The sequence below is a fragment of the Neodiprion pinetum genome, chromosome 3 (assembly GCF_021155775.2).
Source record: "Neodiprion pinetum isolate iyNeoPine1 chromosome 3, iyNeoPine1.2, whole genome shotgun sequence".
Classification (NCBI taxonomy): Eukaryota; Metazoa; Arthropoda; class Insecta; order Hymenoptera; family Diprionidae; genus Neodiprion; species Neodiprion pinetum.
This window is the reverse complement of record NC_060234.1, coordinates 43929424-43951681: the sequence shown is the minus strand read 5'-3', so window position 1 is coordinate 43951681 and position 22258 is coordinate 43929424. Positions and strand designations below refer to the sequence as shown.

The 22258-nt window shown below is 43.3% G+C and overlaps 1 protein-coding gene across 1 annotated transcript in view; it reads right to left on the bottom strand.

The window, feature by feature from the left end:
- Positions 1–22258, bottom strand: part of LOC124214556 (uncharacterized) — a 117219-nt gene that overhangs the window by 13890 nt on the left and 81071 nt on the right. The window contains exon 4 of the mRNA XM_046616945.2: positions 14461–14523. Within this exon, the coding sequence (XP_046472901.1) occupies positions 14461–14523 (63 nt within the window). The remainder of the gene's footprint in view (positions 1–14460; positions 14524–22258) is intronic.

The window sequence follows — 22258 nt, the reverse complement described above, 5'->3', positions numbered from 1 at the left end:
CTTTTCATCGGCTTTGGTGATATAAAAAGAAGAGTATTAGTTTCTGTCGAAAATCACTTTTTCTAATTTAAACGAATCTTAACGTTTTCGTACCTCTAGAATTCGAATAACAGGTTTTTATAAAAATGTCGATATGTGTGTCGGTCTCTCGGTCTATCCGACGAATTCCCGCAATGATCCCGGAAACGGCTTGATGACAAAATCTAAAGCTTACGTAATTTTTCATCGAAATGATGGGCTTGAAAAATTGCCACATTCAGTTCAATTTTAACTTCCAGTTCTACCTGAAATAAATCGACTTTCAATCCTATTACCAACAAACGTATAATTTTTTCCCCTCATTAGTTTTTCTAAATAAGCGATCAGGTTTTTTTACAATTTATGGGTGTATGTAATAATAATGACAATTTTTTTGTTTTCTAGACAAAAAAAATTGTAATTAAAAAAAAAAAAAAAACATTTTCATTTGGCTGCCAAGTCCTATCAGTAGCTGATTATTCACCCGACCGTTTGCAAAATCATCACGGAAGTTTGTTGAACGGACCGACAGAGTCTTTCCTTTACATGTTGATGAAAAGTATTGCGAAGAAACTCTTCTTCCGACTAGTTTCACTTCTCATCGTCGCAGCTGGGCCGGCAGACTTAAATTCAGCAGCTTCACTCGTCTAAGACTGCAGTTTTGAGGCGGCAAAGTGAGAGAACGGTGACGCAGTAAATTACAAAAAATTGTCAAATGGCCGATAGATATCCCCTGCAGCTAGTTAAGCGAACGCTGCGCTTAACTGGATCGTGGATCACCATCGACGATGGTCTTGCCTTCGTGCTTCATCCCCCCCCCCCCCCGTGTGATTATTAATGTATTTCTCAACGTTTCCCCGCCTTCGGTGCGAGAAACCAATTCACGGCACGAGGCTGCAAAGCTGCTGGAACGAGGCAGAGACGCGCGGCGGCAACAGGCAGATGCAGTAGGCACACTGGTTGGCCATTGTGTCGAAGAACTACACACCGGCGCAAACACCTAACCGCCACCTCCGCACCAACAACATTGACACCTACGTGGCCACCCTATACTGGGTACCTGTGTGTAATACGTGTGCGTAGAATATGTATACGTCTGTTCGTTGGTATACAGTTTAATAGGTTCACCCTTGAAATAGGCGTTCGATCCGTATAACGGTACATGCAGGAGCTATTTCGATCTACATTTCGATCGTTTCCTAGATCGACCACCAAGCCCTGCGTTCCATACAGGTTTCTGGGATTTCGTGAATTTTCCTAACGGTCATATTTGAGGAATTTTATTAGACATGTCAGAGAGAAATTTCGATGGACGCGAGTTTCCCAATGCTTAGTGTCTTTTTCAAGTAGAATTGGATTTACCGTCAAAACGATCTCACCTGTTGTCAGTCTTTATTCAGCATACGAGTTTTCACCAATTGGTTACGTTAATCCAACAGTGCAATGTCGATCGCTGGCACGCAGTACGAAAATGTACAAGCCGGGTTTTCCTCAACCTGAAAAACAGGGTCAGGAAGTGCAATATGTATCGGTGACAACAAGCGACAAGGAAGCGATTACCGTTAAGAAAAAGGAGGAAAAGCAAGTAAGTGAATCAAAATGATGGAAGTCTCGGCATCGTTGGGGTGATGTAACATACGAGGTACCATGTTTAGCCCCTGCCCAAAAATAACGGAACATTCGTTTATAATGTATCTTCATATAAGGGGTGGCGAAGGGGTGCAGATGAACTGGATGAAAACCGGAAAGAGAGAAAAAGAAGTAGGAAAAGGGAGGCTTTTATGCCTGCGAGGGGATAGCTGAGAGAGGGAGAGAGAGAGAGAGAGAGAGAGAGAGAGATACGGGAGTTAACGGCAAGGGGGGTCTTGGTCGCGTGCCGGTTTGGCGGCAAACTAAGGCCCGCTGCTTGATTCACCTTTCCCACAGCCGCCGCGGGCACGCGTTCAGGAGTTCCTGTCAAGGTTCCGGATATTTACGTATGTATTTCCTGCGACTTGGAAAAAGGCATCCCGGATGTACTGTCCAGAAAGCTTGTGCATCTAGACCACGACTGGCCACAAATTAAAAAAGACCCTGTCGAATTATTACAAAAGAAGAGGCTGATGGTGAAATTTGATGCATAAACTTGGAAGATTGTCGCATTCGAAACTAATTCTATCGCAGCGGTATACGGTTCTACAATTTTTGCACTAACGAAATATAAGGTGCTTCAAACTTTCGTAAGCATCCACCTGTATAGTACAGTTCGTAACCTGCACTGACATATTTTTGAATTCTTGAGGATCAGTCGATCACAATTTCAAAATTGTCTAAATACATTTTGTTCTCTATAAGAATACTCAACCAATGCAGGATAGCGAGTGTTTATTGCGAACTGACCCAGCGGGATGCACGGGAGAACGTAATTCTCGGCTGGATTTTTCACAATCGATTATCACTCCATTTCGCAACCGTTGCTGTCTCTCCGCTGATTATTACTGGCAAGCGCCCTTGATGAAGTTGGACAACGAGTGAAGGATAAATCAATGAAATAAAATGATGGTGGCAGCCGCAGCGAAGGCGGGGGTGTTTTGTCGGCGCTTTATCCAGTTGTCACAATCTCAGCAGTAAATTTCCGATAAGGAAATGGGGCTATGCATATAAAACAAGGCGTATGTGTATAGGTATAGGTGGGTAAATGCATGTGTATATTGGCACCATCCATCGCGGAGCCCCGAAACTCCATTTGGCAGTGGCATACATCGGGTCAATTTAGAATTTGCACCCTTGGCTGGCCGCAGGGTTGGCAGTGATGTATGGTGAGCGCGGCGGCCAAGAATACTGACCGCTTCTGCGTGCAGAGCGCCGCTTCTCCTTTCCATCTACAGGTCTTTTCCAAACCGTGTACCGGGAAGCGATCATTCCTGAATCGAAGCTTCGAATAAGGAATGCCGTCAGCTTCTTGCATCGGTCGTGCACGTAGTTTCGCAGGGGCCACGGCTGGAGAAGGGGATATCTAACCACCCCAAGACGCGACCTATTTGAATATGAGAAATTTGAAATTCGGCCAACGTAGCGGCGGACAGTGATTGCCACGTTTGGTAAGCCGGTCACGCCGCTTTCTCGCGTCATACCCGTCAAAAACCTGCATCCTCGTGCCTAGAGCGGTTCTCCCACCACCCCTCCGAAAAACTAGCAGCAGAATTCCTTCTATGGTGCTTTTTCTGTGCCGGCCTTTTTTTTTTTTATTTTGTCCATCACTATGCACGAAGGTGGATGTTTTAATTAGATCTGTCTTTCCCGTAGAGTAAACTGTAAACTGTATGTATTTTAATATGTATTTTCACATGCTGGCTTCGTCACCAACAGGTGGAAATATTACGTTACGTACTCTACGACGAGGTCTCTGTTAATAATCCATGTAAGTCAAAGTCGGATCACATTATTATCGATGCCGATAGACGAAGACAAGTTTTCAGTTACAATCAGTGGATGTGTACCTACACCTACCGAAACATTTCATCATCCACCCTGCATAACACAGCCACTCGATCTGTTCTTTACAAGCACATGCAGCGTACCCGTAATCTGATCGGAAAGGAGTCGGTAAGGTCGAAAGAACGTCGACTGTCCCGATTTGAAATGCAGTGAGTTGGATAGAAGTTGGCATCCGCTTAGCCATCGTTCGCGGTCAGAGGCGAGTGCATAGACAAGATAGGAGGAGGTATCGGTCAACTGCGTGAAAAGAGATGAGATTCGCGAAGGACGTTGCACAGCTGAGAGCTTTTTGATCAATGGTTAATGTCGCTTCCGACGAATGAGCGAACAACGAACATGCGCCGAGCATCGTCATGACCTTACAATCGCCTGTTTTTGATATAACCATAGAAATGAAATATAATAAATTATATACATATTAATAATATATATATATATATATATATATATATATATATATATATATACACACACATATACATATATATATCGAGTCCCTGCAGTGCTTTCCATTTCCCGCGTGTGTGTGTGTGTGTGTGCGTGTGTCTGTGTATATATAAAAATAACAAATGGCAATATATATATTTGCCATTTGTTATTTTTATATATACACAGGCACGCACACACACACACACACTCGGGAAATGGAAAGCACTGCAGGGATTCGATAAGCCGAGGGCATTTCACACTCGAGTTGAGATTCTATCGCACATCGCGAAGGAGGCGTCGGCGCCGTCACCGTCGCGTTATTTAACCGTCTGAGTTCGCAACCCCTGGATCACACCACGCTACACCTATACCATGATACAAGAGCCTGGGCTTGGACTGCAGGGTGCTCGTCGTCCCGTAAAAACCTCTTTCTCTCCTGGTATTATATGCGTGTATGTATGTATAATACCTATGTACGTATAACTAGGCGTATGTTAGTACACGGACGAAAACGTTAGGAGGAATGCATCACTGGACTAACTGTAGTTGTACGAGCCATTGATAGACGAAGTGGCAGAGGAGGATCGCGACACACGTTGTAACGATGTTAAACACATCTGGTATATGCATACACGCTTGTGGTGCGCGTATCCGGTTGGGCGTACAACGTTCGTCCAATAATCTATAGAGGAATGTAGATACTTTTCATTGGTCGGAATTTTTACTCATACTTGAAATTAAGAGAGCTTTAATTTTGATTTTACTCATACCGCGTATGTTGAACATTATTTAAGTCGGTTCTCTGAGACGCTGCACCCCTTAAAATTGGCGATCACTGTGAATAACGTGAGACATGGATATCTTTACGAAGTCATATCACTATATGTTAAAATCGTACATATCAACGCAAATGAATAGTGCTAATTCATAATGTTAAACGCCTCTTGTAAAATTTGGGGATCGTGTACGTCAGAGAGCTGCACAAAGGGCGTTCCAAAACATCGTAACTTGCGCGCCATGACTACCGCCGTTTGAAATTTTCGAGGAGAGTATAAGACCTCCGGATCATGGATTTTGCTAAAGCATCTGGGTGTGTTTTTTTTTTTTTTGGCTCGAAATATGAAACTTCTAATGTCCGTCCGTTGGGCCTTCCGTTGCTCAGTTTACAAAAGATCATGATGTCGAAAATTTTAAACTTTGCTATGGCGCTGGAATAATAATATACATATACGTTTACACTTGAATGTATAAGAATATGTCATCGAAACCGGAATAGAGGATAATGAAATTTAATATTTAAGGCAAAACTACCCCACAGGTTTTTTTCTATCATGGCATTTCGTTCATCAAACAGTTGATTTAATCAGTGTTAAACGAGGTCGAGAGAAGCCTAATGGGTGAAAATACATATCAGCTCTATACTTTCAGCCAAAGAAACAGTCCCAAAAGTTTCAGCTGAGTCCGCGATTCGGAGATCTGACACTCTTTTCATTAGTACGCTGTAAGGCATTATAAGTTGAAAGAAAAAAAAAAACGATTTGCAACGCTTCATAATTCCAAAATAATTATTTTATCTCACGGTTGCTTGGCATGCGAAGTCGTCACCGTTAGTCATTAGCGTCTTTGATGAAATTTACACACAGAATTCTTCATGTAAAAACGAAAATGTCAAGCCCAGATTGAGGAAGGGCGTGCATTTAGTTCACGGGATACGGCCGAGTTAAGAAAGACAAGAAAAAAAAATTTGATTCAAGAGGTGCAAAAAAAGTTAGCGGGTCAAAAAAAATATTCTGCGGCGTAGGAATTTTACGGCCTGAGCTCAAATTTTAGAACAAGATTTCGACTTGGTATTGTCATTTTGTTTATTTTTTGTTTTTATACCAGTATTCGGTATTTTAAATTACTTTTCCCGTATCTCAGAAAGTAAATGCAAGCCTATCTTTACCCTGGGCTCACAATTTTTATTGTTTTGCAGTGTTGCACGGGTCTTATCAAAATTTATTATGGCTAAAAGTGATTTCCCTAATCAAGCGATTACTGGAAGAGTCATTTTTTTCTTTATAACTAAAACTTTGCAAATCATGTTTTTTCGCTACATCCCATAACGTACTAAGAGGAGGATAAAATTAAGAATAGCGAGGTTCATGGCCAGCTCAAAATGATTCTGAATTCCCTATGTCTGGAATCTACTTTCAATATGTAACAGAGGGATACAGACATACGATTCTCCGAATCATCTAAAAATTTCGTTCCAAGAGTCATTGGAACAAAAATTACGAAATTTCACCCGACACTTACCGGGTGTTTTCGGTGAAAGGTCGCAACGCGAACGATGTGTCGCCGGCAGATGGGCAACCGAGGTCATATCTTAGGTACACCCGAGTGTCCCCGATTCTGACCCTTGTAAGTTTGGGTAGTCATAAATTAAGTTGGCATCGGTAGCGTCCAATTAATTACATTGGAAGAGTCAACGGCGCGACTAGCCGAAGCGGCGTTTTAGCGAAACTTAACTCGCGACTTTGGAACCGGCCTCACGCCACACGAGTTGTAAAGATTAACCCCAACGTCGTTTCAAAATTCAATAAATAACGTTATTACCGTGAAGTGAATGGGTAGACGCTACTGATGACGATGTATGATGAAACTTCGGTTGCTTATCCGCTGCCGACACATCGTTCGAGTCCGGGACCCTTCACCGAAAACTCCCGTAATGAATATTTGAGCGCCAGACGCATAGGTTCTTAATTGCTTTTGCAATTTTTACTTGGCCATCTCTTTGAGCTTCGGCACCCTTCAAGGCAATATTTCGCAGTATAACGAGTTCGAGAAGCCATATCGAGACGAGTTTGTTACCGAAATATTGTTCACCTGTCGATTTCATTGGAAAGGAAGATCCTGTGTCTCGCTCGTTGCTAATCGCAATGCTAAGATTAATGATGCATCACTATGCAATTGAAGGCCAAAAGTACAGGTTTTCAGCTCAGAACCGAATTTATAGATTCCTTGATAAGGCTGTGAGAAATTTGATTTGTGTTGGCACAGTTTGCGGATGCAGAGTGCAGCTGTTTCGATAGAGAGAAATGTCCGCCTAAAAAAAGTATGAGTCTCCTGTGGCACGTTTTGTTTCATTCGTTATTTTTCAACATGAGCCATGTATGTTGAATTGACAAAAATGCTTCCACTGATATTTTTATACGCTCAAGAACTATCCAAATTAATACGACTTACCTTCCGGCACTGAATAAACATTGAAAGCATTCTGTATTACGATGTTTCAGTGTTTCAACATTTTCGAATAGGGAATTCACAAGAATGCAAGCTGATTTGTCTTGAAATATGTTCAGAACGTGTGTTATTTTTCTAACTCCAAAAATAACAATTACACTTTTGTCGTTCGTCCGGCAAATTTTTTCATTTGATCCATACGTTACATTATGTACTCGAATTTTATTTCATCTGCGGATTCTTCTCAGGAGCGGCGAGCCGATGCGCCGTGTAAATGTATATTTAGGTGGGTAAACATGACTAAGTATTATGTACAACTGAAGGCAATTCGTCCTATTAGGCGAGAACCGTTGACGCTGAGTTTCCCCGAATGGCTTTACGCTTCTGCCGAAAGACCAGATCCACGTCTACCATTAGGACAGCTGCCGGCGGGACCCGTTCGTTTCTCACGTGTAATTGTTATCTTGCAAAACAAGGCTTCGTCTAGACGGGAATAATTGTGGCAAAAGAAGAACCTGACGGTCGTGGACACGGAAATTGTAAGCCCACGGAAACGTGATATACGTATAACATAGGTACAAAATTTCTAGAAAAACTTTTAGAAAGGTAGGGTATACCGTGGGTGGTTTTCATCCGATCGAATCAGCACCTGCGCGCCGATGGTTATCCGACCTGTCGACGATCTCTGTGACTTCAGCCGTTTTTCCACAACTTCATTATTGACATTTACAGTTCCAGGCGACCGGGCTTGCATCCCACGTGAATCAATTATCAAGGGTCATCTCGTACTGCAAATTTTTTTCGGGCTATCGAATAAGTATTCGGACACCTTCGCGACCCGGTTTCTCTCGAGTAGGTACGTTTCACGTTCAACCAACAGGGGCTTTACTTCTTGAATATTGAAGGTTACCTAAATTGAAATCATCCTAAGCCTTACAGTCTGTAGTCTGCTGCAGAAATATGAAAATCCGTACGTTTTCGTGCAACTCTACCGAAAACTAGAACCAGGTTTAGGAAATCTGGTCACTCATTCAAGTTGTACTTGTCTGTTCATAAGTTCTTTCGTTTCTCACAGGCGAGTTGCGTTATTCAGGAGGCAATTGCAACGCGACTTGATCTGCACCTTCCCCATTAATTTGGGAGAAGTCGTAGTAATATACTTGATTAGTTCAGGGTGCGCAGGAAATAATTTCTGCGTGAAAACCGCGACATACCGGCGATGGATCCAGAATCGGAGAGTCGCAGTCGGCAGGTTCAGACAATATTCGATTTTATTTGAAATGTTATTGCAGGTTCGAGTGGCTCAAGAGATGTTTCGATTAGAAGTTGTCGGAATCGGATCCGTAGATACCGGCATTTCGCAGCGATCAAAATACTTGGATATCGGTAGCCGGAAGTTGGTGATTCTTGAACGCGCACGGACTGTACGAAATCGCAGAGGTATGCCAGGAATTTCGTCAAGTTCCTATACGGTCTCGATTCCAGTTTACTCGGCTTTTCGTGCGTTTAGCGATTCGAATCAATTAACACCCCGTTATCCGTGGTCGCACGTGCCACCCGGATGCGGACGTCGATGGAGGGGCGGTCCTCATCGAGGGACATCTGCAGCCCCTCAACAATTCTGCAGTATAGGAGTGTGTTTGAGTTCACCATTTGTCGAATGCATACGCGTGTAACGTATACGTACCTGGCCTCAGTCTGCAACAGGCTGATGACTAATCATACCCCCGTCGGTTTTGTAAAGTATAACACTGCATGCATCGTCTTATACGCCAATTTTACCCAGAAAAATTCAACTCTACTCCCATTGCTCATTTTCTCAACTCCGCCTCTCATCATCATTGCTCTTGTTCGCAATCGTCTCTCTTTCGTGTTCTTCGACATTGCGTCTTACTGTCTTACGCTCCTTCGGAGTCTGTAAACTAGCTCGTGGATTTCAGGGGCTGCTCCTAGAAGTAGTCGACCGACACGTGTAAGTCTTTTGTGTGGTGAATTTCGGCCGCTGCTCGAACACGCAATACCTGTGGACTCAGGGAATACCTGTATGCAGTAGGGATGAAACGGTAAAGTTTCCTTTTCTCAATCAGTCCTCCCTATACGCTGAGAAGTTGTATTCTGAAATCCCGAAAGGCCACCGATAAGAATTTTTATTTTACGGGATCGAGTCTTGACGCAGTTTCTACGTGAACGTCAAACTTTCACAGTCAAAAGTAATTTGAGGTGTTATAGTACTAACAATACGTATAACTCTTGGGTCATGCGTTATGTTCATTATGCAATGTAAAATACATATAGGTATGCATAATGTGATGTATAGGAAACATATACGAACTGAAAATTGCATTTGATAATAAACGTCGTACAGTATAATAAATCTAGATAAATGCGAACTCGGCTGCTCTCGGGTGAAGTACCTCGGATTATAGATTACAGAAAATCAGGTTACACGTAGAGCCAGAAAAAACACAACCAATTTCTGACTACCCACAACCGTATGATTCCATTCGAAGACTGTGAATTACAGAAATCCGGAATCAAATTTTTCAGCATACAGGGAAAACGACGATCTTGAAATGGAAATTTTCTTCACCCCGCTCCACTATGTGAGTAACAAAGGGGTGCAATCAAACCGTACAAGTATATCAAGAGAAGGACTGTGCACCAACTTTATCCGTGGTTCACCTACAAGTATGAATAATATGCCGAATGCAACCGTCTCCTCGGCACGCGATAAAGTATTAACATATACCTACCGGATTATAGCGCGGATTCGGCGTTATACGTATACCTATACTAGGTGGACGAGAAAACGTGTCGCGTGTGCGTGTATCCCCTTAAAATGTGTCCGCGGCGTGGGCATAGGTACGAGCTGGTAGGCGTGCGCGCGTGACGATCGAGAGTCGAGGGTCGAGAGTCGATAAAAATCCTCGAGTCCTCTGAAAGCCTCCAGCCTACCGTAACCACTTCGCTCGCGGGGTCCGAGTGGCTTCGTCCCCGAATACGAAATTTGAATTCTCACTGAACTGCGAACGAGCGAAGAAGGACGTGGCGCGGTGTCCCTACCAGGAGCGAGTCGATCGCACAGTCAGGAAGCGATCCGGGCCATTCAGAGCGGCGTTTAGGCACCGCGGGCGATGCCGAACGATTCGCTCACGTATGTATTTGAATAAGAAAGTCGGTGCCCGCTTAGTTCACCGGCGTCAAGACGCCGCGTCGGGTGCACGTCGCATAGCTTGTCGATGCGAGAGGCGCGCGAGTCGCAGGGAATCGGGCTGAGGATGGAACAAGCGCTGTGGTATGCGTGCCCATCGCGTCCGGCGGAGTTTGCATTCGTATGAAATTCGCGACCGCGACCTACGCTCGGGTTCGCCCAACGCCCTCGCAGCTTCGCCCCTAGGATTATTACGAGGCGTTACAGCTAAATATTTTACTCGCTCGTCTTCGCATTAGTCACGATGACGTAACAATGCCTGCGTACCGGCTGCACGAATTTTATAACGTACGGGTGACTCTGTTCTACCATCTGACTTTTGCGAGGGAAAAGTACTATGGCCGGTTTCGAATTTGAAAATATAAAACTCGCTACTCCGCGTGAGATCACGGTGAAGCCATTCATGAAACCGTGCTCGGGAGATGCGCCCCACATTCTTGATCATCGTGTGGCGGCAGTCCGATAAATTTGTGGTGGTTCAACTTGCCAATAACTGCGCCATTGCAGGTAGTTGGCAAATGCTAATAATGGTAAGATGAAATGATAATTACTACCACAGACGACCCTGTAACAGTGGAGAGCAATATCTATCTGCGGGTCATAATGGGGAAATTAGTTATGCCGAGAGCGTGTCGAACACCTGCTCATCGGATATGGTTTCACCGTGCGCATCGCCCTCCATCGGACCCGATACACCGACCCGCAACAACGGATGGACGGTATTGTATGACATATATAATAATTCTATGCATATAGATGCGGTGGAAAACCTCCACCGCTCAAATCTTGGATATTCAAACCAAATAATATAATCACCAATGGTCCGTATTTTTACTCTGCATATGTCAATGACGATTATTAACGAGGCACAGCTGTGCCACAATATTGTCGGGTGGATTTCGAAGTGAAGATGTTCATTCTCGCATGATCATCGGTATATTTCGAGATTTTAATAAGAGTTCTGTTCTCGATTTTCCCATCGTTCGTATTCACACCGGGTCTTCATCGAGACCCGACTTCCTCTACGAACTACGTCTCCACAGAGACGTTTCTCTAGTCACGTTGCATTTACTTTATGCAGGGTAAAAAGCTGTTGCAGAAAATTCTAATATCATTTCCAATTGAATAGCCTATTTGTAATAGTTCACGATAATATCCCAGCAATCAAATTGTACGCGCATAATGCAGATGAATTTCTTTGTCCATTTTTTGAATCCTTCACCGATTTACTATTGTTTCGTTACAGAGCTCGTATCAACCGTTAGAGGGATGCACTCGAACGGAAATGTGCGGTAAAAAGTTTTCTGTACTGGGAAAAGCTTCGAAGAAAGATGGGCACCGCGGCGTAACAAGGAGTAAGTACCGAATATTGAGCCGAGTCTAATGAGAAGTCTTAGATATATTTGTTCGCAGATCGCAAGTGTGTATCTCGAAAATCGATACGGTGATACAATACGCCGCGACTGTGCCGGACCGATTATCCGCGTTAAAGCTGGTATATCGTGTCCTAATGTTGGAAATGTATATTTGGCAAATTGAAGTGAAAATACGCAAGTGGGGCGCGAGCAAAAAGAGTTTTCGTCTGGCGATGGCGTTATACAAAGGTGGTGGCAATATGCACCAGCGATCGGAACTGTGTCAAATTACAGAGTCCCGTGATATTAATGACTCCTAATGACGAGGGATGGGGACTCGGTCCCTTCGTGTCCGTACCTCTTCCACCTCGGATATTTCTGTTCTTCGCGGAGTACATGCCATGGTCACTCAGCGACGCGGTGTTGCACGGACAACAAATCCCAGAGTGGAGCAGCAAGGTTCGGACAAGGGAGTATAATATCGGAGACTCGGAAGATCACCCCGGGATCGGTCAGCCGCGACGAGCGAGAACCACGGCGCCGGGGGGCGGGAGGGGGAGACGAGGGGCCGAGCCCCGGCTTCAGGGAATACGCATTAAAATGAAATTACTAATTGAAGAACGCTAATAGCAATAAAACAAACGACCGCTGAATGCTATAAAGTAAAATACAGGTTCGCCATCCTCTCCTCCCCCTTCCTCCTTCGCTGCATTCTCCTTCCCTTGTCACTCGGTCGTTTCAACCTTGTTGTTCGGTTTGGTCTTGCCACGAGCCTGAGGAAATTGACGCGGCAACGGATGAACGCCAAACGATAATAAATGTTGAAAAAGAATTAGATTTCTTTCGGGAGAATGTATGCAACACGTTGTGTAAATTTGTATACAGTTATTCGTCACTCCAAATTACTCGGCGAATCAATTTTACAATTTCATCGTCCCGTTCAAATGGGAAATCAAGCTCATCCAGTATATACCGCGGGAGGGCACGAACGTAACAACACTGCTAACCTGGCTGATCCGTCTCCGTGACGGAGTGCCTGATTCAATAAAGAGAAAACAATAGAGAAGAATATTTCCAAGCCTAGGCTTGGCTAGCCTAGGATGACCCATACAGTTGACGAGTATTCAATGTTGGCCCCCTTCCAATTTTCCATCCCATAACTGGAGAACCGAGCTCGTAAAACGAATCACTAGTCTCGGCAGCATTCATGCGGCGGAGTGCCTTGCGCCAACAATTTGTCATTCGATCTGCAGTCCTTCGCGAGTGTTTCTAGCCGTTTAAGATCTGGACTTCACGTTTTCAGCTTAATCCCGGCTACTCCGTATGCAAAGCTTGTAATTTAGTCGGTAAATTTCTTCAAACTCGAATGACTACCTACGTGTAATTTTCTAAAATATATGAGTGTATACGTAAGCAGCGATATGACGGTGCCCGAGAAACGCGGGGGGGGGGGCCAAGAATGCTCTATGGTCGCGAAAATGATCTCTTTCATGCAATTAGTTATACACAGATCTTTAAGAACAATAGTCTCCTGCCTTCACGATGATTATTGCAGTTGCGGTTGTCGTCGTTGTTTCTCTTCTATTTCATCGCTTCACCGTTCTTTCGCATCTTCTCTTTCCCCGTCGTATAGTCTTGAAGGTATGTGAATGGGATATCCAATTTCACGTCTGAAATTATTTCGTTTGTTTGTGCGTACATGTCGACTATATCGGCAGGTAAATAAAACTTGAGACACAATGAAAGTTAAGTAAATTTAATATACATCAGCACATTCATATCGGCTGATGATTCTTGATTTCTTTACATTTGAAGTTGAGAATTAGTTGGCGTATTTATGTTTTGCAAGTATGTGGGTGTGGTAATATTACTAGTCAGCACTTTTATTTTTAAAATATCAGACCTTTAATTTTCGCTATTGCCTGTGAAATTTAACAAACGGTATTGGTATAAATGCTTCCTACATTTGTATATTAATTTTGATACAGATTTTCTTAATAGGGTGAGGTGGCGGAGTCAACCCTTAGTTCAAACAAATTCAGATTCGATGTATGCTAAATGTTTTTTCGGACATTTCGAGTTTTTTCAGAAGTATGAAAGTTCGCGGTGGGACATCCCTTACCAGCGCGGACCTTGTTTCGACAAATTGCAGTTCCGGCAGTTTTATGACTGACACGTGTATTTCGCTATAAATGTAACAAATACAAATGTGACGATCCGAGACGTTGTGCTGGAAGCGAAACTATGCAGCACATCCTGTTTTTGCAAATTTTCTACTCAACTCTGAGAAAACAATTGATGAAAGTGTGGTGAAATCACAGAATGTAAAATTAAACGAGTTTTATAAACGATGATCATCATTTCTACTGAATTTTCCGGATTTTTAGATAAAATGGAGTCCAATCGCAGTTCAAATTTACGTGCAACAAGTAATGAAAGTTCACTAGCTCGATCATTTAGCTTCAGCTGTTACGTAATTGAAGTGTCAAGTAAATTTGAAAGCTCATTATTTCTGTAAAATTTTTACTGCTCGTTCGGGCTCCTTTCCCCATTGTACTGACTAATCGAACAATTCGATTTTGCAGAAGTGAGTCAAGAAACGTGATAATATACTTATACAGCGCGGGTTCCCAGTTCGATTCTCAAGTTTACTAAGACGTCATTGGACCTACCGCGATAAAAAGTGTTCAATTTAGACAAGGGCCAACGAAAGTTTAAGAAATGAATAAAGAGATCTCAACTCACCTTCAACGGACTGCGGTGACGCTGGTTCTGGCTCCTTATCGATCCGTCCTAATGCGTCGCTGGCTAAAACAAAAAATGTTAGGGTTTCTATACTTACAACAATAATTGTTGCTCTACAAGACCGCTCCGAGAGACATAGATAATGCTACATGTACTACGCGGTTTTCTTCTAATTTTGTCGAACTTTCGATCCGCGATATCTCCTAAAACTACGCAATTCGTTTTCTTTGCGATCTTTTTCCTGCAATCTGTTCAATAATCCCAAGGCAACGATCATATTGTTATTCACTTTGATATTTTGTCGGTAGATGTAAATGGTATCAGGTCTACCAAGTAACTGTAAAACATCGATAGAGTATGTGACGAGGTGTAAACCAAAATTTATCATTGCACAGTACCATGAGAAGGAACCTGGTATCGGGATGCTCTACCACTGCTCACAATATATCGCGAATGTGGCGCTAGAAGGGCGTAACTGAAAACCATCCTGCTGCCAGACGGGTGTATTATGGAGTTTTAACATTGCGGCTCCATAGAACAATAATTCACAAGCATTGTGCCAGGAGAGCGTATGCTATAGTGTACAATTGCAATGATACTTGCTACCAAAAGGGCGTGAACAAAAAAAATTAAAATCGATGTTACACTCCCAATTCAGATTATTCATCACCAATGGACGTGCTATGGATGTTTAAGCTGGATATGCAACATCTTTTCTGGATGCGCATTTCAACTGGAAGCAAATTGGAAGTAATTCATTAAAATTCCAAATGTTCGCTAGCTGTTCATATACTAGAACTTTACTAGTTATCCGCATAGACCTCCAATAGAGATTCAATGAATTTTGGGGTAAAGAAATCTCCACCTTCGGTACACAATATTTTGATATCATTTATCCCTGTGTGGGAACAATAGAAAATATGAGAAATCACTATGTGCACATTCTTTTCAGCGGACTCAAACGAAAGGTCTCAGACCTGGTAATGTACACTAGGCTCTTGAAGACGGCCAAGTACTTGGATACCGAACGAATTCTAGAGCAAACATGTAAGCGATAAGAACTGAATCGCCAGGAGGTTATATAACAGCTCTGTTCTGACTAGCGAGAGAGGTGAACAGCCACGCGTCGGCTGGTGGCTGGTTGCAATACGACATGCATATTCGTGGACACCCAATGAATATTCTTCACTGGTTTTGTTTCAACCGCGGATTCAGCGTAGATTTCTGTGAATGTCCTCTAAAGGACCATCGGGGACACAGATTTTCCATGGAGGTGTCAATCATATATGGCCCTCTCAATAGATAGGGTATTCCATGTGGAGAACCTTTGGTATAGCGAGCGCTTCATGTTCTATTTGTTTTTTCAATCACACTTCGAGCAGAAGGACGTAACATCACTTTTTAATTTTTTCGGCCTACGCCCTCTTGGCAACCGGTGATAGTTCGATTCTAATTTCGCCGCTGAGAAGTTATATCCATGTATGTCTCGACGATGCGGCAGCTAAAAAGTAAGTACGGCGCACGGCCGTTATTTGTTTCATGGTTTCTTAGTTTTCATTCTGGAACGATGGCAGTTTGACGGTAGAAGGAGGGGGAATGATGAAGGAAGGCACGTTCTAAACGTTCGTGGTTTTTAACCAGTTGTAATCTGGCGAACGGTACCGTGCATCACATCAATCGGTAAGATATGGTATTGTCCTTATTCGGGGTCGAGGTGGATGGAGATCCGGGATCGCCGCAGAGTCCGAGTGGGGATTATCTTAGGCCGAAGCGGTAATAGAGTCGGAGGGGAAGGAAGGTTCCCGAGGTACGAAGGAGAGTCAGAATTGCGAGCCCCCAGGGCGTCGTAGCCGGTAGTCCAAGGATGCCGGGCGTCGCGGTGACGTATGACGGTCATCTCATCTCCAAATTACCCGACGGCCATCTCGGTTCGGAAGCTGCAAAGCGACAGAGAGAAAGAGGGACAGAAGGTGGCTGCTGAGCAGAAGTGGGAGAAAAGGAAGGAAGGTTAGAGGCAATAGATTATTTGAATATCGAGTGACCGGGACAAAAGGGCAATGGGGTTTCAGAGGGGAACTGGATTTTTCAACGCCGGCGAAGAATCCGTAGTCCCCTAATACAGACCCATCGTCAGCCGTGTGGTGTATAGCAGGAAATTGGTTGAGTTTCAGCATAATTTAGTCTCGATCAATAGAGATCTGGTTTCTCCGTATAGCTCACCTCTAGCCACAATTATACATTCTGTCCTATATTATTTCCGTGCATCGTAATCAGATATTATCCTCTATCGCGCCATTTTCCTATTGTTTCAAAGTGAGAATAGTTTTTATGCGATATTGTATCCGCGTACGGGATCTTCGTCCCATTCGTAATGAACAAACTACTGGAAAAAAATATCGTCATAAACGGTAACGGTTGAGTGGAACTAATGTCAGTTGGGCACGGAATTGTATGCGGGATACGAGCATTTTACCCGGAAAAATACGAAAAATGCGTGAGATAAAATATTTTTGCCATCTGTAAGCTTCTGTAATAAAAGCAGTACATCACCGTCGGATGCCTAGCGAAGATGCTGTGGTTAAATTTGAAACCCAATTGGCAAGGAGAAAATATTTGTCGCTGCCGATTTTCAGCTTATTCTTTAAGATCTTCACCAAAGTAGAGAAAACTCGATGCCCAACTTGAAGAGGTGTATGTATACGATAGACTCGTTTGAAAGGTGATTTTTTTGCTGTAAAATGTATATAGTACATCGTCTTGATACTCAACAAATAGAGAACTTCCGTAAACACACTCGTCTGAAGCAAATCAAGAATTTTGCATGTAATTATTCAAACAGTTTGAAATGGGAGGGTAGGTTGTAACCAACCACCACGGCGACAAACCACGAATCCATTCTGTTACGAAAAATTCGAACTGACCGCCATGCTCGAATAAAAAGTGGAGTGGAACGACCGCAGAGGCAATCGATGTCTCCGGGGGTTGGGGCATCGACTCGCTCTCCCAAACGAGATTTTAATATTTGACTGGTATGATAACAATACCGATAATAACTGACCGCAAGGGGCTGTGGAGGGGTGGCGGTATAACTCGGTTCGCTGCAAAAGTCGGCTAAAATATTAACGTCGACATTTCTGGTTTGCGGCGGGACATCACAACGGTGCCCAAACCAAGCCGTTGCATAATATATTGTAATCATAGCCAATATATGTATTTTCACCCGCTATGAATACCAGATGTAGTCTTTGAATCTTGTTTGCGTGCGGAGCTCAGCGTCATCCAGTTTTCAAAGGTTACCCGTGTGCGCACAGCTGAATGCGCAAAATTTTCAAGTACGATCCGAATATTCTTCTTCTCGCGATTTTCATTATCGTTACAAAATCTCCACCGCTGCAGTCAACGCTGCGACTGATAGATCTGATCTGGGCTTGAATAGATACGGGGTGTTTGCACTCAAAAACTCGTGGCGTATTAATTACCTCAACAAAACCAAACATACAAACAAACCGAAACATTAACACTATAAAAAAGTGTTTTGAGTTGTGACCTTCATATCCAAGAATAACATTAATCAAAACCAAACATATTTTGAATTCTCGTTTCATTAAATTTTTTTTTGTCTCTTTTTCTTCGTTTCTGATATCCTTTGTTGTCAATGCCTGCATCAATTTTTCGGATATGTATGCGATTCTTTCACCGTCACGCCGCAACCTTTGAATTATTGTTGATACATGGGCATGTCAACGAATTCAGTAGAGATAGACTGACATACAGCACTGCATCGCGTGTCCCTCATGAGTTGCCCTACCCGCGAATCTACCTGTACGCGTCCATACACGGCGTGGTATATACCATGCGAATAGGTTAGACAGCGTTGTAGAATTGCTGTTCTTATCATAGTCAGTATAGATATAATACTCCACAATACGTTAACGCTGTCCATTATTATTTTACGATCTACAACGATCCAATTTCGTTGTCGGACAATTCGTGCATCGTTACTCTTCGAAGCTTCTTTGCTGCACACTCCAGTAATACCAGCTGCTAATAATACAAACGCACGTGCCGCTGCTTGTCGTGCGCTGCATTTTCCGACTTTTCTGACGATTTTCAACTTCAGAACAGTAATTATTGAATATACCATTTTCCACATGAATTTATTTTTCATACATGCTCACGGCATTAGAAGATAACACACGACGAGGCACACTTGAGATAGCCGTGATACGAATTAACATTTACGAAACTTCCCGAACACTTTTATCGCTTTAATGAACCCATACTATACATATCCTAATGTATGTGATGAGTCGAAATATGATTTCTCATTCTATCCGAATAAGGCGTAGATACCCTATTAGATCAATCGGTCTGTAATAGGTGAAATAAGTGCAGTGCAAAGTGAAGTGCGATTGTGGGGCAGGGAGGGGGAGGGGGGGGGGGGGGGGGGGGGTGATAATCGCGAGCGTTATGAAGAAATCACCGAGATGCCTCCCTCTGGCCCCTTATTTTTCCTCATTCCCCGCTCCGCCGCGCGTCGGCTGCAGACGAACTCTTCCCCGTCGCCATGACGACCGCCTTGGTTCACGGAGCAAAGAAGGGGGCGGGAGTCGAGCCGGGATGGTTCAAGACAGCAGAGTTCTCTCATTACCGAAGTAAAACTCCGCGCACCTCCTCCGCCGCCTTACTCCCGAGCCGCCTTTTTTTTTTTTTGTCACATCGCGTTTGAAGTGTATAATAGAGCAAATGTGTACTCAAGATCCGTTTTGTCACATATAGCGGGGTGGCTATACAATTAAAAGATATATGTACAATATGTACATACTTATAGGTATGCATATGTAGGTACGGTTCGCCCACTTTCCGCCGGTGCCATCACACTTTTTAAAACTAAAACTTTTATGTAGCACGTACTTGGAAATAACCCCATTTCCGAACAGTGGGGAAAAACGACGCTGGCGCACGCGCTTAATTGAAATTCGCTATTTGGCACAACAGGGATTTCTTGGCGCGTGCGTACTTTTCGATAACTTGATTTCACGCACGAACCTTACGCACCGCCACTTACGTCATTGGTCTGAGCTCAACATGAAGTTTTGCTCGTTTAGCTTAGGTTTCACGAAGTCGGGCTTATGTCTCATGACCGCTCGATTACCTTTGATCTAGTTTATTTGAATTATTCAGTCAGTTCTTTTGCTTCTGAAATTAAACTTTTCTTTGCAGGTGCTGGAACAAAGAGTATGTGTCACACATGAGGATGGGCGATATCCGACTCGTGCATTTACAGCGCTCGCTTTGGCTCGTGCTGCGTTCGCGCAATTAATCAAGCGATTGCAGCACTCGTATTCGTTTGAACAGAGCGCTTGCCGTTGTTTGTCACACTGCAAACTGCACACTCGTATGAAATCACCTACTTTCCGCACTTGCAACACATAATATACTATTCTGTCATGTGCGTGCAATACGTACACTCTGCGGCGCGGGTAGGTACATAACTCGTTTAAGTTGGACCGTATGGCTGTGAACTTCCATCGGGGTGTCAGTTATACCTGTCACGAAGTATAAATAATAAATCCGAATAGTGGGTCTGATATTTTAAGGAGGCCGGTTGACCAAAAATCGATACTTATTGATTATTTTATTACAAGCTATGCAGTTGTACATCAGGTATTCCGATACTTGAATCGTAAATTTAAGCCTACGATTAATTATTAGTAGCAGTATTAGTATTTACTAGAAAAGTAAAAGATATTGTACTCGTTGACAAAAATTCAATAATCAATGCTTCATTTTACATCGCTAAATAATGGTTATAAATTTAGTGAAACCGTGTTATTTTATTCTGTGATGGCTCATTTGATTGCGATGACTACATTTTCAACAAAGACACTGAAATAAATATTGTTTTTTTTCAATGATCAGTTCAATCATCTTGCGATTTGTTGGTTATGAACAATTTCGGTGCGATGTGGTACTATTAAATATTTTACAGCGCAAACATTACGAATAAAAGTGTTTCAGTGAATGTGTAGCAAATGTAAGCTTCAAGACAAAATGAGCAGTCGTTGCGTAAAAATTGAACGTATTTGTCAGATTTTTAACCATTTTGAGGCGATTTGAAACGATCCAGCGATATCTAACATTTTCGTTGTAATTCCAGTATTTTATATTTTTAATGTTAAAGAGATAGCCGGAGATTACGAATACGTTAGTACGACTATCTCGCGATAAGATTTAAAAAAAAAAAGTATAGTTTTTTGGCGAACTAAACTTCCGAAAGAGCGTATTATGGAGCGACAACTCTCACATATAAAAAAGAATCTGGGACGACTTGTCGGAGTACCAGGACGAAGGGGGTTTCATCGAAGAGAGGTGTGAGTTACTTCACTCCGCAACCCTTCATCATTATGGGGATGGGCTGGCACGCGCTGCATCGCACCGGCTCTCCTACCCGAACGAGCAACATCCCCCACCCCCAACCCCGCTTGGCCCCCGCAACCCTCCTTCAAAATCTAGCCACTAACAGTCATTGATTCGTTTTAATTTTCATCCCAACGTATGAGCTCCGCGCGTAGGAGCCTAGATGGTAACTCATTGTTGGTAAGGCGCCGCAGGGCGGTTGCCGTTCGCATCATCGGCACCTGCCGGTGCACATTATAAACTTCACATGTGTATGAATATTTATACACTATAATATAAAACTAGCTCTAAAACCCTCGTTCGCTAAAGCTCGCTCGGGGTCGGATGCCTATAGAGTAGCTGGTTTTTGAGCTCGTGCGCTCGCTGCGCTCGCTTACTCGGTGTCAGTGTTTTACCAGATGATACGAGATTCACCAGATACCTCATGCCCTCGGTGCTTGAGGATTGTTCAATGGGTAAGAAATTTTAGTCCGCTTGTCCTGGAGGTCGAGTTTGACCAGGTAGCTTACCTGGAGCGCAAAAACTACAGAGCACTTGTCCTGGAGGTTCAGTTTGACCAGGTAGCGTACCTGAAGCGCAAAAACTACGCAGCGCTCGTTCTGGAAGTCAAGATCCACCAGGTGGAGGACCTGGATAGCCAGAACTACGGAGAGCTTGTCCTGGAAGTCGAGTTTCACCAGGTAGCGAACCTGGAGCGCAGGAACTACGGAGCGCTTGTTTTGAAAGTCGAGTTTCACCAGGTAGCGGATCTGGAGCGCAAAAACTACGGAGCGTTTGTCCTGGAGGTTGAGTTTGACTAGGTAGCGTACCTGGAGCGCAGGATCCATGAGGTAGAGAACCTGATACTCGAAATCTGCGGAGCGCGATTCTCATACGTCCTCTCTACTGCGCGGTTGTTTTCGGACTGAGGAATTCGGCAAGCTGATTTTCGTCGCCGACGATTACTATAGATCGAAGACGTCAAGAGTGAAAAATTTTGGCTGACGTCACTTTCTGAACATCCAAACATCTGAACATCCGAACACTCAAAATTTGGTTTCGAACTTTAATACTGTGTATGATGTATGATGTACGATAGTCTAAAAATTCGCCAAATTTTACATAATAGTTACAGCCTAATCACCACGTTCGCAATCCGTGGTATTAATTTCGATATACATGGGAAGGAGTGTACAATTGAAGAACTCACTCCCTGGCGAATCAACTGTACGGTGCAATCCAAATCGGAGCAATCATTTCGTACAAAACGAGAAGAATATCTGAAAATCTCTATCTGTGCTGCGTAGTTCGAGATATTCGCTATAGTCGTCATCCTACATAGAGTTCGGCAGATAGTACTTACATCAACTTTAATTTTCATTACATTATACGAGTGACG